The 15841-nt window shown below is 36.0% G+C and overlaps 1 protein-coding gene across 2 annotated transcripts in view; it reads right to left on the bottom strand.

The window, feature by feature from the left end:
* The window catches only part of LOC128883172 (semaphorin-1A-like), a 38235-nt gene extending 24088 nt beyond the window's left edge, over nt 1–14147 (bottom strand). For both annotated transcript variants that reach the window (XM_054135256.1, XM_054135264.1), the window contains exons 1-4: nt 13798–14147; nt 12040–12131; nt 11862–11960; nt 7817–8101 (exon numbers count right to left, since the gene is read on the bottom strand). In XM_054135256.1, coding sequence (XP_053991231.1) covers nt 7817–8101; nt 11862–11960; nt 12040–12131; nt 13798–14030 — 709 coding nt within the window. In that variant the 5' untranslated portion in view covers nt 14031–14147. The remainder of the gene's footprint in view (nt 1–7816; nt 8102–11861; nt 11961–12039; nt 12132–13797) is intronic.
* Between the last annotated feature and the right edge of the window lie 1694 nt (nt 14148–15841).

The following is a 15841-nucleotide window of genomic DNA, read 5'->3' as shown; positions in this document are numbered from 1 at the left end:
ATATTGCACAGTATTAAAGACTCGTAAAATTTTTTCATTGACTTTTAAGTTGTTAAAAATACATGATTTTAAGGAACAAAATGACGTGTTACTTTTTAAAACACAAAACAAAAAAACAATAGAAATTTAAAAATCGCATAATAGCACATTAAAGTTGAAACTTCGAGCTTTAAAACGCTTTTTTAATTTTATTTTTACGATGATTTTTCACCGACTTACAGCTATTGGAATATAGCCTAATTTTTAGCGTTTATAAAGTGTTCCCTATTTTCTTGTACGAGTGTGTATATCCTTCTTTTCATTAAAAAGAAAACTGCTGGAACATACATGACCCACTTCTAAAAGATTGTATAAAAACATAAATAAATAATCGTCTTGTTACTTACAAAATACATTTTTCAAAAGAATACTTTCTGCAAAGGATTTGATCAACTTTTTGTAGAATTTTTATCGAATTGTATTTACTTCTTAGAAAGAAAATGAAATTATGCACGAAAAATCGCACTACTTACTTAGTACATCATTCTGCATTCACCAGCTGAATAATTGACAATTCAACAATAGAACTTGTTAAGCATTTAAAAAATTAACACCATTAAAATAAACGCTAATTAATGATACGAGACAGGAGAAACATATTTCAATTGTGAAATGTAAAATTCCGTGAATGAAACAATTTACTGGGACATACGTGTACCAGCAGCTGGGATAGCATTAAATTAAAGATACACGCTGCTGTTTCAAACTAACGTATCTCTCGTTTTATGTTTTGCAGATTTTGTTTGTTTATGTATACTGAAGCATCATCTTTTACATGTGTTCATAGCAAATTAGATGCCGTTAAGAAATTGAAAGATAATTTAAAATAAATAAGATTTAACTTAGACGTAAACAGTTCAAAGGCTTGCTAAATGTTATAACTTCTATTTTGAATTACGTATATTGAAACTTTACATTAAATCTAATGAATTTTATTTTTGTAAAGTTCTTAACGTAATGAACTTTCCTATAATGAATGTGACACTAATCTAATTTTGTTCATTAACTACAGCACACATAACATATAAACCTCCCTAGACATAATAATAATTTACTTCTATCTTTTATTACGTTTAAATTCACCTATAATTCATTTTCATCAGACTTTCTCTTAATTTTCGTAAAAAAAGTAATTTGTGTATAAATATGTAAAATAGAAAGAGTGGGAGTGACTTTGAATCAAATGAAGATAAAATTAAATACAATAGAAAATATATGCATACAATTTTTTAATGTATCAGTAAATTATTAATTTGCTGTTAGTGTCCTAAATAAACTGTGCTGCGAGTTTGAAAAGGTTAACTCTTTGCGAGTGAGGCTCGATAAAAATGTACTGAAATCAGAAAATTTGGTCTGAGAAAGGTTAAGAGCCACTGTCACAGAGGATAATGGTATTTGCAGCCGTTATATTTGTGCCACCAAACAAAAGTGCAGTCCAATTTCGTCAGAACTTTCTTCCGTAATTTGCCTAAATGGGAACTTTTGGTTTGCTGAAAGTACAATAGAACCTCAATAAATGCAACCACAATGACTACATGAGAACTTTGTTTGCCACACTGTGTTGACAAGTGGAAGGGTAACTTGGCAACGTACAAAGTTGGAGAAATACTGAATACGTAATATTTAGTCACCATAGGTAATGGAGATTATGTATTAGTAGGGAATCTTTCTTAGTGAATCAGTTACCCCGATTGTCGCTCGACTCTCGATACTTGCAGGAATTTTCTGTCTCGTTCTTCAGCAACTGACAAAGTTTTATGGTATTTACAGAAACAGTAGTAGGACCGAGAAATTAAAAAAAATATATAAAAACATAGTGTTGGTAACTGCTGCAGTCTCAAAAGCAATGAATTATGGAGACCTGGTGAAATACAGTTCTATACTTAAGAGGAAAACTATGTTCAGTACAAATTTCGGGGGATAACTACACTAATGCAAACAATTAGCGGGACACTTTTTCAAACCGCCGTAACTGTGGGAGTTTTCAACCGATTGAAATGAAACTGCGTGAGGAGTACTTTTGAAGTGTTCCCTAGGCGTGTGTAAAGTTGCATTGGCGAAGGTTGACGCGAAGGGGTTAATTCACCCCCCTAAAGGTGAGGGTGTAGAAAAACGCCTCTTTGAAACAGGTCAGGGATGATGGAAGGGGTTGAAAAATTCAAAAAAACCTTTGGGCGACTCTCCTTTATGCCCTCTACAAAATGCACCACTTGAAATCCCTCTCGGACAACCCCCCCCCCCCCCACAACCTCCCACCCCCTCTAAAATCCACAATTTTTGGACGACGGTCTCGATTTTCGACTCAATGCATTCTCTGGACTCCCCTGATCCAAAAAATGCCATCACCCATACCGTGCTCCCCATAGGCGCCCTTTGGGGGGGGGGGGGGGGTGGAACAGTTTCCAAATTTTCAACCCCCTTCGTAAAAAAACACTTCTACGCATCGGAGGGCGATGAAATTCACTATGTTTGTTCTCGATACGTTAAGGATGAATGCCGAAAAGGTCCCGTTTCGAAAACTGCCCCCGGAGCTGAAGGGAGGGGGTAGAGGTAGGAGTGGTCCACCCCAAGTGTAAGGGTTGGAACGTAGTTTCGTTGCATGGATCACATGTCCAACAGTCCAGGGCATCGGGCTGACACAGTTTTGATGTCTTTCTCCAGCGTGAATAGCAATAAGATACGAAAATGTCGATTTTTTTTTAAAACTTGCTTCCAACTTCAGGCCCATCTGCAGGGTGAATGAGTAACCCCACGTCAACGCCGTTCATGGATTCGGACTCGCGAATGCTTCATTAACAGATCCCCAAAAAATCGGATTTTTTGAATCACGTTTTCGTTGTCAAATCGGAGCAGATTTGAAAGAGTAGTAAGTGCGCCGGACGGAGTAGGCATTCAGAAGTGGAGCGAGGGCCTGCACCCGTACGTGGTCAGCCCACGTTAAATTGGGGTCCGGTCTGGTCTGGCCTGGCTGACAATCAAAGTTAAAAAAATAATCTAGTTTTCGTCTTCATTTCCATTATTCACAAACAGTAGGAAACATGAGAAAATTTGTGGAGAGTTCTAAATAGACTTATCATTTCATTAAATCCTTTGGTTCCAATGAAGTAATTGTAGTACTTCAGCTCAACAAACTTCTAACCAAAAGTAGTCAAATCACTTCTAGTAAACAGTCAAGATAAAAGTGTATTAAATTTATCCACGTAAAAATAACTTTCTTCGACTTTATTTTTCCCTATTCGTGCACTAATGATTTTCAAAATAAAAAATGTATACAATGAATGATATAAAGCGGAATAATATATTCTTAGTTATTTTGGTTATAACTATTATTATTAAGGCATAATTACAGTAACATTAATGTCCATGTTATCACTCTGAATGTAAGAACTCTTGATGATTATGACAATCTTGAAAGAAACGCTTAAACCGAAGGGATTCATTACATTACGAGCATCATATGAACCGTTCATTGCACAAATCGACTAACTCCATAAAACAAATGTTGAGAAATGGGATGAAATAACGAACATTGTTTCTTAAAGTTTCCTTTATAATATAAATTCAAATAAATATTGTAGAATGCATAAATACAGATGTAGCTTTCATGTAACGATATATAAAATTAATAAGAAATAATAGCCAAAAAAATAATCATCAGTAATGTTATAATTTTTATGTGACTGGTGGAGTTAATCAATTTATGCAGTAAATGGCTCATATAATGATAGAAGTGCAGTTTATACGTCAGGAAAAACGTCATGAATAAACAAAATCTTCTTGTCTAAATGCAGAATCTACTGGACTTTTAAAACTATATTTTCTTCTAATATAACCGTGCCAAATAAAAAAATTGACTCTATGAATCATTTCGTAACTGTTTGTGAAAAATGAATTAAAACGAACGACACTTCAATTTTTGAGTACAAATTTAACTTCTTTAGAGTGTACCTCTAATCTTTTTAGTGTGACAGTTTCAAATATTTTCAACTTTTATAAAAGTCACATGTAGAAGTATACATTCGAATCATTATCTTGAGTATTTTCTGCGGCAAATATTTTTTATACTCTACATCAGACGTTCCCAGCGGCGTCGGTACCGCCCACCGGTGTGCGTTGAAGAGATTTAAGGGGGCGCTTTTGGTCGAAGACAAATTTTGGGGGCGTTGAGGACCAACTGCCGCCCCCTGGGCAATACTCGCAAGAACGCGCCAAAAATTTGATTAATGTGTACTAAAAATCTTCGAACGCATGTTTTAACAAATATCTTCAATGTTCAACAAATGTTGTAAATGTCAGTGTAATCAACAATTTAGCAACAAAGAAAAGAAACAGACTGTCAATAGTGGAATGCGGCGATTTAAGATTGCTGATGTCAAATCTGACACCAAATATCGAAAAATTATTGTCGTTACACCAAGATCAGCCTTCTCACTAATAATATTATATTCATTTTTTTAATAATCATTGTTTGAAAAGCAAAATATACATGTCGAATTGAGTAACCCCCTCCTTTTCGAAGTCGGTTAAAAAGGGGACGGTGGGCCAAGAAAGGTTGGGAACCTATGCTCTACATTGTTTAGTGCGATACAAAACACCTATTAGCTGAGAAAATATACTGAATATCTCTGAAACTTTTCCTAGGCATGTTAGCACACTTTCCTCTCTTTTAATGAGTCCCATCAACCCCTCCAGATTTGCACTTATAGTTCGTTTTAAGAGGTTGTATATTTATCGTGGCTTGGTAATCGAATGATTTACATAATAATACCAGATACACAGAGATTTTATTACCATTCAAGCAAGAACGCACGCGAAACTCTCTTACATGAGCCATGCTATTACTCATACATCGTGACGACGCACTGCGTCTAACAAATAAATATATTTCCATCACGCATGTATTACAACAACTCAATGGTCGTAGATTTAGGATTAAAGCCTGAAGCGAACCACTTCGAAAATTTCTTAAACTGTAATATTTCAAAGAAACGAATTGAAGATACCTTCATTTACTTACTTACTAGACTGCAGATCATTATGCAGAATAAAATGTTTGCAAACGTACCTACAAAAAGTAGAGCTAAATAGGAATTTATTTTTAATACATTAGTAATACAATTATTTATTTATGAATTTGACTTTCGATACGTTGGCATATTATTGCATACTGTATGCATTTTGTATTTTCTATATACAGGGTGTCCTAAAAATGTTGGAGTTCCTTGAAAGTAAAGTAGAGCAAAGTAAAGTAGAGCAGAGTAAAGATCAGCCCAATAATTGTACGTTACAAATAGTGGACCTCGTTGTTCATTTTTTCACTCCATCTTTGACATTTAAATCTGTTGCAACAAGACATTCTGCCACGCGTTCTGCGTACTTATGAACTTTATTCTGAACTTAAAGGACTAAAACTATCTCTTTTTTTCTATATTATTGTAATGCAATAAATTATGCGTTAGAAATAGTGGATCTCTGTTCATTTTCTCATTTTCTCATTATTTAAATTTCTTGCAACAAGACTTCCTGTCATGCATTCTGCGTACTTTTGAAAACTTAAAGGACTGAAACTGATTTCTTTTTCTATATATTGTAATATCAGTACTGTTAAAATTGAGAGAAACCTATTTAACCCCATGCTTGAATTTAGCCAGTTGGCAACCTTGCATGCAAAAAATGAAGTCGTTTTCTCGACTCTCGGTCAGAGGGAGAGATTTAAGACGGTCTAAAACAAAATAAAAGTTTCGAAAGGAAGGGTGAAACTTGTTTTTTTATTTCTAAAAAGAACCTCGTCCTTATTTAATTTAAGCATCCGGCTTCTGTGCTAAAAGAAACCAAATATTTATATCAATTACAAATTGTGTGGTACACCTTGTATTGCCCAAGATCTTGAAAAATTAATTTAATTTTAAGATATAATAAAACACAATTTCACAGGATGGATAAATCTGAAAGGTCCTTGCAATAATTGCGATAGTTCATATTCAAACATAATGAAGAAAGTTAATATAACTGCTTCCAAACAAATTCTTATTGCGAAATTACTTCTGTTCGATCACAATAGTAGTGGAACAACGAAAGTAGAAAATTTCTGCATCAAAGCAGTACCTACTACTAAAATACAAATGGGAGGTCACTGTTATAAGTTTAAGGCAGCGATTTTCCACCACGGTAAAAGTATTTCCGATGGTCATTACACGAGTATGGTACGGGGTAAGGGCACAACATGGGTAGCTGTTGATGATTTACGAGTAGAAAAACATGTTTGGCCACGAAATGCCAAAAATGCATACATATTTTTCTTCGAAAGATGTTAATTGTGGTTGTTATTACAGTTCAATGTTCAGTACGTTCAGCGCTATAAGCTGCTTCGCGCACCAGGAACTCTACACAAAGTACTATACAATACATACACGGTCTGTCTAAAAAGAAACCGAAGTTTTGCTATAAAAAAAAAAAAGTACAAGTAAAGTTTTTACACATACGTTTATTCACTCAAAATAATCTCCCTCTGCGCCAATACAGTGTGTAGACCGCGTAATTAACATTTCGAAGGACCTTTGCAGCTCCTGTCTTGGTAGCCCGTTTAGTACGGCGGTTACAGCGGTCTGAATCTCCGAAATGTTGCTATAATGTGTCCCTTTCATTGGAATTGGCATTGTTACCTTGGATCATTCACCCTACTCGCCTGATCTGTCTCCCTGCGATTATTTTCTTTTCCCAAAATTGAGAATTCCAATGAAAGGGACACATTATAGTAACATTTCGGAGATTCAGGCTGCTGTAACCGCCGTACTAAACGGGCTACCAAAACAGGACCTGCAAAGGTCCTTCGAAATGTTAATTACGTGATCTACACGCTATATTGTCGCAGAGGGGGATTATTTTGAGTAAATAAACGTGTGTGTAAAAACTTTACTTGTACTTTTTTCTTTTAATAGCAAAAGTTCGGTTTCTTTTTAGACAGACCGTGTATAATATAAAAATGATTTAATCTCATTCACTATGCAAATTATCTTTGTAAAAAGAAGTGAGAACCCCATAAAAAACTTCAAAAAAGTAAAAGAATTACGCCAAGTACATGAAAAAGTGGAGGACTTAAAGAGTAATCATAGAAAAATAGAAGATCCCCATAAGAAACTACAAGGAAGTTGAAAAAGATGTGAAATCGAAATGAGCAGCCAGTACATGAAGGTCCTTTCCAGTAATGTGCAAAGGCGACACCACTGTGTACCACACTGCAAAATTCGGTGCTTTCCAACTATGCGCAGCTAAAATGCTGTGTTCAACAGTGCGGACGTTCAGATCCTAATGACAACTCATGTAAACTGACTGCTACGCACTTCGGCGGTGAAATAAAGAAGCTAAATAGTGTATCAACCACAAACTGAGACTGTTTAGATATTTGCCTAGATGCCCGTGGCCTGGAAGTCAAATGCTTGGCGTGGCCAGACATAACACATTGCGAAAACGCTAATTAAATAACTAAACTATGCTTGTTTGGATCATATATGACGTTTGCTATAACACTTATTCAACGCAATTTATAAAATTAATCATTCACTCCGGAAAGTTCGAAACGAACAAATCACGATGCCGAGTGTTTGTAATACGGTATTTGTTTTCAAGGGATTATTATGTCAGAGTTTGGAGAGCGAAAGAAGAGAATTCAAGGGAGCGACAAGTGTGTGTCGTATAACGTTTCATACATAGTTTCGAAAGAAACCAATTCTGAGCATTCTGTATTCTAATAAGAAGAGTTTGCATTAATGATAATTACCTGGCTCGTAGCCGCAGCCCTTGTGGCTCCCGTTCGTGACGTTCTGGAACAAGGTTTTGTCTGCGTCGCTATCGTGGAGCTTCGTCGACACGGCCACGCAGAGGTTCTTGGTGGCGTCCCAGGCGCAATGAGGATCCTGAAGAGCCACGCAGGATTTGCAGGTGGTTGCTGCTGGCGCATCGCAGTGGTAAAGGGGAATGGCACGAATTTCGGAGTCTGCGAATACGACCAATTTGCTCGCCTCGCCGGCCAAATGGACTACTACAAGATCCTTGATTGCTTGGCCTGCGACAAACATTAAATATTTTATTATTGTTAATTATATTGTAGTGTCCGCGGCTTCCATACCCAACAATAAGGGGTCAAATAAGAACACGAAACGTAGAGTACGAGATTGGTCGCGTAGGTACAGCGGTCGACTGTGGATCCGAGGATCGTGGGTTCGAATCCCCGTTGCCTTATTTTTCGTATAGACTTCTACAATATTGTTATTATGCAATTGATGACGATTTTGTTAGGACGAACTAGCTACTCTAAACGATATTCCAAATATTTGACGAACTGTTTACAGATAACATAAAATGATTTTATAGTCGCTGGAAGGGATCTTGTGAGGTCGTAAAGTCGGTCGGACATCGATCTTTACAACTTAAGTCGACCGCAATTAGTAATCTGACACCTTTTTAGCCAAGGACAGAGCTAGACTTTTCGTTCAGGGCCGTATGGTATCAGAATTAGGATGTTCATATTTCAATAACTTTTTTCTTCTTATGTATGTTCACACATAATTCTGTAATGCATGAATCGATTACCATAAGACTATTTCGTTTTATAAAGTTTTCGGTTTTTCCAATTTGGAAAAACCCGCGTAGCAAACATCAAGTCTTGGGGCCCCGGGGTGTAACGTGGGCATGTATACTTTAAAGCCGCGACACCCCTGTCGTCCTACGGATCAGTTACCTAGGCCAATAAAGCAATAACTACTGTTTCGGTTTACGACCTCACAAGATCCCTTGCAGCGACTATACATGTAAATTAGTGAATATAGATATTATATTTTAATAATTTATGTATTTTTATATTTTAACATGAACTATCATGCAGGAAATTTGACTGATGTATTTCTGAATTCCTTTTAATATTATTCAATTATAAATAATCATTTGCCTCAATTTTTAGTGATGATATTTCAAATACAGAATAATTATATCGATAGATAGTTCTGGCGTTAAAAACAAATGTTTTTAATTTTAAGTTCTGTACTTTTTAGATAAGTGATTTAATCTCACTATAATCGTATTTATGTAGTATATTTGTGTCGTTATAGTCTACTATTTTTAGTTTTTCAGCTATGAGAGAACATATTCTGAATGTTATAAGATAGTGTAAATTCGACGTTGATAATTGTTTCGTTATAATTTAAGAATGCTGATTTTCTTAGTCGAGGTAGAACATATTTTAAATATTGTTGCGGCGGCATGAAGATGCCGCAATATTGCGAAGTTGCATCGTCGCGGCAGCGTGAAGATGCGATCTGAAGAGCGACCGGAAGCGGATCGTCGGGATGTTCCGGTTACCAAGAGAACCGGCAACTTTTGAATTGGCAGAACGTCGCCAGACTTGCTATCGAACAGACGTGTTTACTAATTGAGTTGTTGTTATTGTTAATAAACGTTCTGAGTTCTTGTTCCTTTTATAAAAGACGCGTTGTTTATTAAAAATGTCTACTCCTCGATGTCCCACCACCCCCCGGCGTAACAATATTGTTGCGACAGTATGAAGATGCCGCACTACAGTTCCGAGTTACATCGTCGCGACGGTGTGAAAATGTTGCGACGATGTGAAGTTGCGGAAACGAGTTCCCGCGCTTCCGGTTGCCAGGAAGCGGTAAACTTTTAAAATAGAAGAGAGCGATTCGAGATCTCAAAGAGAGAAGACGTATCGCTACAAGTCTCTAAGTTTATCGTTGAATTATTGTTACATCATTAAAAGTTAAAGTTTGTTAATAAACGTTATATATAGTTTAACATGGATTCTCGTGTTTCACAACCCCCCGGCGTAACAATATTATAAAATAGTGTCAATTTCCGAAGATAACAAAAAAACATATATCAGTGTCGATTGTCCTATGTTATGAAATATTGATATAATAAAAGCTGCTATTTACAATACAAAATTTATGTGACTTAGCAATTAAAACGTAATAAGACTTTTAGATATTGAAAAAAAAAACTCAATTTTGTTAATTTCTACCTGAATAAATGATATTTAATGCGAAAAAAGTAATTGTTCTATTATTCGAAAATTCTACTATCCGGCCACTTTTGTCTCCCTATTAGTTCGGATACGGAAGTCTCTACTGTACATATGTAGAAGCAATAAGTATTTTTACGGTTATTATGACGAACCATTTGCAGTAGAGTTTGTAACATAAACACATCAGTTTATTGCTTCGTACGAATTAGAAAACATCAAATTTCCAGTAAACAGGTCTTAAAAATGCTCTAATAGAGGAATGGTGGTATACTAAATATAACGAAAAAATATATACACTTATGCAGAACGTTAATGTTATTATATTAATTAATAGAAAATATTCTACACACATTATGAATATTTTTTGTATGTTTTCCATACTAGCCTACGTTATAATTGTATAAAATCCACAGTCTATTTATTAGTACCTCTATTAAAAAAGTATCGATCAGTTACTTTACAAAATGAAACCAAAATCGTAAAATAAAAGAACGTAATAAAACTTATAACCTTCTCTTTTATTTAGGTTTGATTAAAAAAAAATTACAAGCTCCATCATGTTCCCCTAATTGTACCAATTTTATTTTAAATACTTTTTATATTACTTAATGTATTAATTGTAGATACTAATGTAATAATTTTCTGAAGAAGATCCAAATATGGTAACCGCAAATTTTAACATCAATTTGCTTATAATGAAATTACATAGTGTTAAAATTAAAATAATTTCAAATAGAGTTAAATAATAATCACTTCTCATAAATTGTAATTCCCATTTTGAAGCTGACGAAATGACGAAATCTGTGACGAGTACAATTACCAATAATATTAATAATCACTTCAATTCAACTCTTTTGTTTGTAAATTTCTAACAATCATAATGCATGGTGCCCTATCAAATTGTATATTTACTTATTAACGGTTTCAACCTAACTGCGTTATCTTCAAGCACATATTCTTCAACAAATCGTTTAATTGTAAAGTGCATCATTTTTCAGTATTTTTAGTTTGTAATATATTCATCATATTATATTTTCATTTGTTCCGATAGGATAAAATGATTCTGATTTTACCCGTGTCGTCAATGAATAAATACACGTTCATCCACACAGCACCCGCGATTTCAATACAAATAATATTTACTATATCATCTATCTCTTATTTCGCCACACACCCGCCGGTCTTTTGCTAACAGAACTGTCTATATTTTATCGTTCCAATTGTTTTCCTTTCGACCGAGTATTTCTATAAATTCTGGATAGAAATGCACTCTCCACATTTGAATCTAGTTTCGTCGGAATTACTTGTTTCGTCACGTCAAATGTAAATTTTCGCCTCGACTCGTCGCCGACACGCGCGGTGGAATAACTCATACGAATCATCGAATATTTGCTCGCAAGTCCGTGACAGTTCATCAAACGAGTCGAGGAGCAAACGCTGTTTTACTATGCTTTTTTTTGTACCCTCGTTTAAAGTCAACGCGACACGATGGAAACGGCAACACACAAAATTACGCGAGTTTTTCCTTTATCTCTCACTGTGGGCGGGGAAGGTCGGATCGCGCATCATCCGATCGCGCATCATCCGATCGCGCATATTCAACAAGGATTAATTAGATTTTTGAGGATTGAAATTTAGATTCGGGATCGACCGCCGCCGTCTGAAATTCACCCGCTTTGCATTGTAATTGGATCGACGGTTATCAGACGCTCGCGATCGAACCGTTGAATTTTATGAAGACCGTGTTGTTTACGAGAAAGAAGGTGAGGATATTTTTGGCTTTGCTCACCGTATTTCAATACTTGAACGTCGCTGACGATAACCTGGCCAACGTTGCTCAGAGATTCCGGCGCCCTGGCGTTGAGTGCTTTGAGAATACGACCGTCGTCTAGGCAGAATTAGATAATTACGTTAATTGAATACGCGGCAGTGTTTTCGATCGTGAGACCACGATCGTTTGTACTCACCTGTCCCTATGTAGAGGATGTCGTAGGCCTTGCCATTCAGTGCCTTTACCTGAGCATCTACAGCGACTTTGGTAAATCTGTAACTGTATGCACTGTTTGCTTTAATCTTCAATGTTGTCAAAATGATGTGATATGAAAATGATTCGAAAACATAGGTATTAGGTACTGGAAAACGTTCGTGCGTTTTTTTAAAACACCATTTGAGTATTCAGAACTTCTTGAAAATATTATTTCATTTAACGAAAAGTTCTTGATCGATTTGCATCACTCTTTTCCATTGTTCTACAGGCTTGTACATCTATTTTTCTTTTTTTTTTGTAGAAGTCTTGAGTTTTATTTATGAAAAATGAATTACGTAGAGACGTAAGTATATTTCAGTAAGAAGGGATAACAAATCTTCTATTAAAAAAAATTATAATCTTGATTTTTAAGAAGAAACTATTACTTTATCTATATCATTTAAATTATTAAGAATAATTTTGCTGGTATTAAGTTCCAAATGAAATAAGGCTATTTACATGAATCGTATCACCAGCAAAGAACAAACAAAATTATTTTTCTAGGCTCTTGAGTGCTGATTAAATTAAAAAACAACAATAAATAAGGAGGTAAAGTTTAATTAATCATATGGATAAAAGGAGTGAGCTTCTAATCATACACAAACAAGGCATAACCATAAGCTTTCCCTTCAAATATTCATAATTGTATGATCATCTTTAATTACGGAGAAATTATAACTACTATTATTCTATTATACGAAAGTAGAAGGATAAGGGTGCGCAGGAGTCAGAACAGAACTCCGAATTGACTTCAGCGACAGTCGCGGAAAAAGAGAGGGCGATACAACAATTGCAGGACAGACGAGGACAGGGGCGATTAGGCTAGCATGGTTTTTTTCGAAGATATTGAAGCAAAGAAGCAATATTTTCTAATAATTCTGGTTTTAATATATTCGTTACACTTCGGCGGATGCGACTCCAAGGCCTGATGTTGGAAAAAGTATATGTAAACAAATTTCTTCCATAGGAAAAAAGAATGTACTTTTATTGTTTATAAAGTGTTAAAGCCGAAATTGAAAAATCAGGCCTTGGAGTCCCATCCGCCAAAGTGTAACGAATATATTAAAACCAGAATTATTAGAAAATAGTACTTCTTTGCTTCAATTTTTTTGACAAAAATCATGCTAGCCTAATCGCCCCTGTCCTCGTCTGTCCTGCAATTGTTGTACCGCCCTCTCTGTCCTTGTCCCGGAGTTTCCTACATTTTCCGCGACTGTCGCTGAAATCAATTCAGAGTTCTGTTTTGACTCCTGCGCACCCTTAAGACGGTCTAACAAAATAAAAGTTTCGAAAGGAAGGGTGAAACTTGTTTTTTTATTTTTAAAAAGAACCTTATCCTTATTTAATTTAATCGTCCGACTTCTGTGCTAAAGGAAACCCAATATTTATATCAGGTTATGGGCCCAGGAATTACTAAGAAAAATGATTGAACGAGAAAAAAGGTATTCTGAACTTGGAGTTTGTAGTTTGAAAAAGAAGGACTCCTGCGCACCCTTAACTAAGTGAACTACATCACCGTCCAAGAACAAACATTTCTTTTTTGTATGCTTTTGAATTCTACTCAAGAAAACAAACAAGGAGCTAAAGCTTCATTAGTCACATGTAAAGAAAAATGTGCTCTTAATAAAAAACTTTTCCTGAAAAAATCATATATTTGAATTTGCGAAGGTGAACCAATGCATTCGAAACAAACACTCACTTGAAGCTGACTTTGGTTATCACAGGTAACGAGAAGAAGGACTGAACCGCGTCGTCCATGAGGGGGTGGGCTTTCACGAAGTTGACGGTTACGTCTGGAAGCGTCCTGGAATCGTTGACGCATGCCCCAGGTCTCGGCTCGGGCACCCTCTCCGGAAGTACTCGCAACCAATTGCTGTTGATGGTCTCCTGTTCCTTGAACGCACCTTGGAAGACTTCGAGAACGCTGTTCATGGAGAATGCGCAAACAGCGGAGCCGCCGATCGAGTTCACGGGGGTTGTAAACACCCCGTAAACCAGCCGCGCGCGCTCTCCAGCGTAAACACCTTCCGTGACGTCGCTGGTCGACTCTGTTTCGAATAATTGAAAAATCGCTCGATAAAGCACTTCCGCCGTCAGTCACTTCTATTTACTTAATATAGTAGGTTGTCCCAAAAGTTTCTTTCGTGACTTGCACACAGTTATTTTGTGTAGCAGTGTTTACATAAATAGACATCGTAATTTCTTAGATGCTAATGTTGTAACAGTAATGGAACAAAATGAATCGTACGCAATTCAATAATATAACATTAGACATAAAATATTGTGTATGTATTACTTATTAATAAAACGAAAGAAACTTTTGGGACAACCTGATAACACGTTGATCGCGACCCTCGGTATTCGAGAATCGAGGAGGCGTAGGGAGGGGGCTTGACCGGTATACCGTCATTTTCAATTTACAAATTTAATAAACAAATCGTCAATTAAAAATAGCTTGGATTAATTCTGCTTAAAGTAATCGTCAATTAAATGGCTTCGAATTAATTCTGCTTAAAGCAATCGTCAATTAAATATCTTCGATTAAATTTGCTCATATCAATCGTCAATTAAACGACTTTCGATTAATTCTGCTTAATTCAATTTTAATTAAATAATTTTTAATTACATTGTTTGTAATTAATTGTCAATTAAAGACGGAAATTAATTTTAAAAGTAATTAATTACTTGCAACCCTAATCAGTAGTACCAATAATACCAAAGAAGTTTCTCTGAACAAAATCTTCTCCAATATCGCCAACATTCGAAATATTATAGGTTCCATTAAAGTTCGGATTCGTATCACTTTATACACGACAATTCAATTAACAGAAGTTGAACGATCTTGTTGCTAATTAAAGAGGCGTTGCACGCCACGGCACTGTCTCGTTAAGGATTAAAGACTGCGCGCGGTGTCCCCACCAATTACAGTCTCCGAATACTTGTTGGAGACCAAAAATTGTTAATCAACGGTTATTAGTTAGAAAGTAGCGGGGCGGATGGTGTTCTACGATGTTAATGCGATACCTCGTTAAGAAGTAATAACAATTTCGCGTCCGGACCCGCGTGACGTTGCGTTATAAAATTACTATCCTTGCAAAAATAACAGTTCAAGTTCGCCACGGCGCGCGGCGCGGGAAATTGTAATGTTAATTCCGTGGGCCGGTAATAAGGTGTTAATATTAATCTGGCCGCCCAAACTCTGGTATAATGGGTCGAATGACGTTACGGGTATGGTGTAATATCAATTATCCTGGTCGCGTATGCGAGAAAATATCTCCGCTCCGTGTCACGCCGACCCACCCCGCTCGCGTTAAGTGTTAGAAACATTTTCATGAATTTAATTGAAAATGGCCCGCAACGTTTCATTAGCTAACGTATTGCGAAGTGGGACGAATTTTATTTCTGGTCTAACGTCACCGACCGCGCTTTGAAAATTAGTCATTTATTCGGGGGACAGCGAAATTGCGCCGCGCCATCGCAAATTCGTTTGCACGGGTTAATTAACGAAAATCACACTTACCCCTGAGATTCGTCGCGCATATTTGACGCATTATCAATTATTAACGTGTGAATTTTTTCTGTTTGCATGTTCTTAAAATCAGAATGATATGTTCAGTATACTATATGATGTCATGTTTTTCTGCAAAAAAATGTTCTTGTGCTTTTGTTTATTTTTATTGGAATCTAATTTAGACTTTTCTTGTATTATACTAAAATACTAAAATAGTATGCTCTTCTACAGA

This window comes from Hylaeus volcanicus, chromosome 1 (assembly GCF_026283585.1).
Source record: "Hylaeus volcanicus isolate JK05 chromosome 1, UHH_iyHylVolc1.0_haploid, whole genome shotgun sequence".
NCBI classification, from domain to species: domain Eukaryota; kingdom Metazoa; phylum Arthropoda; class Insecta; order Hymenoptera; family Colletidae; genus Hylaeus; species Hylaeus volcanicus.
This window is presented reverse-complemented; position numbering and strand designations above follow the sequence as displayed.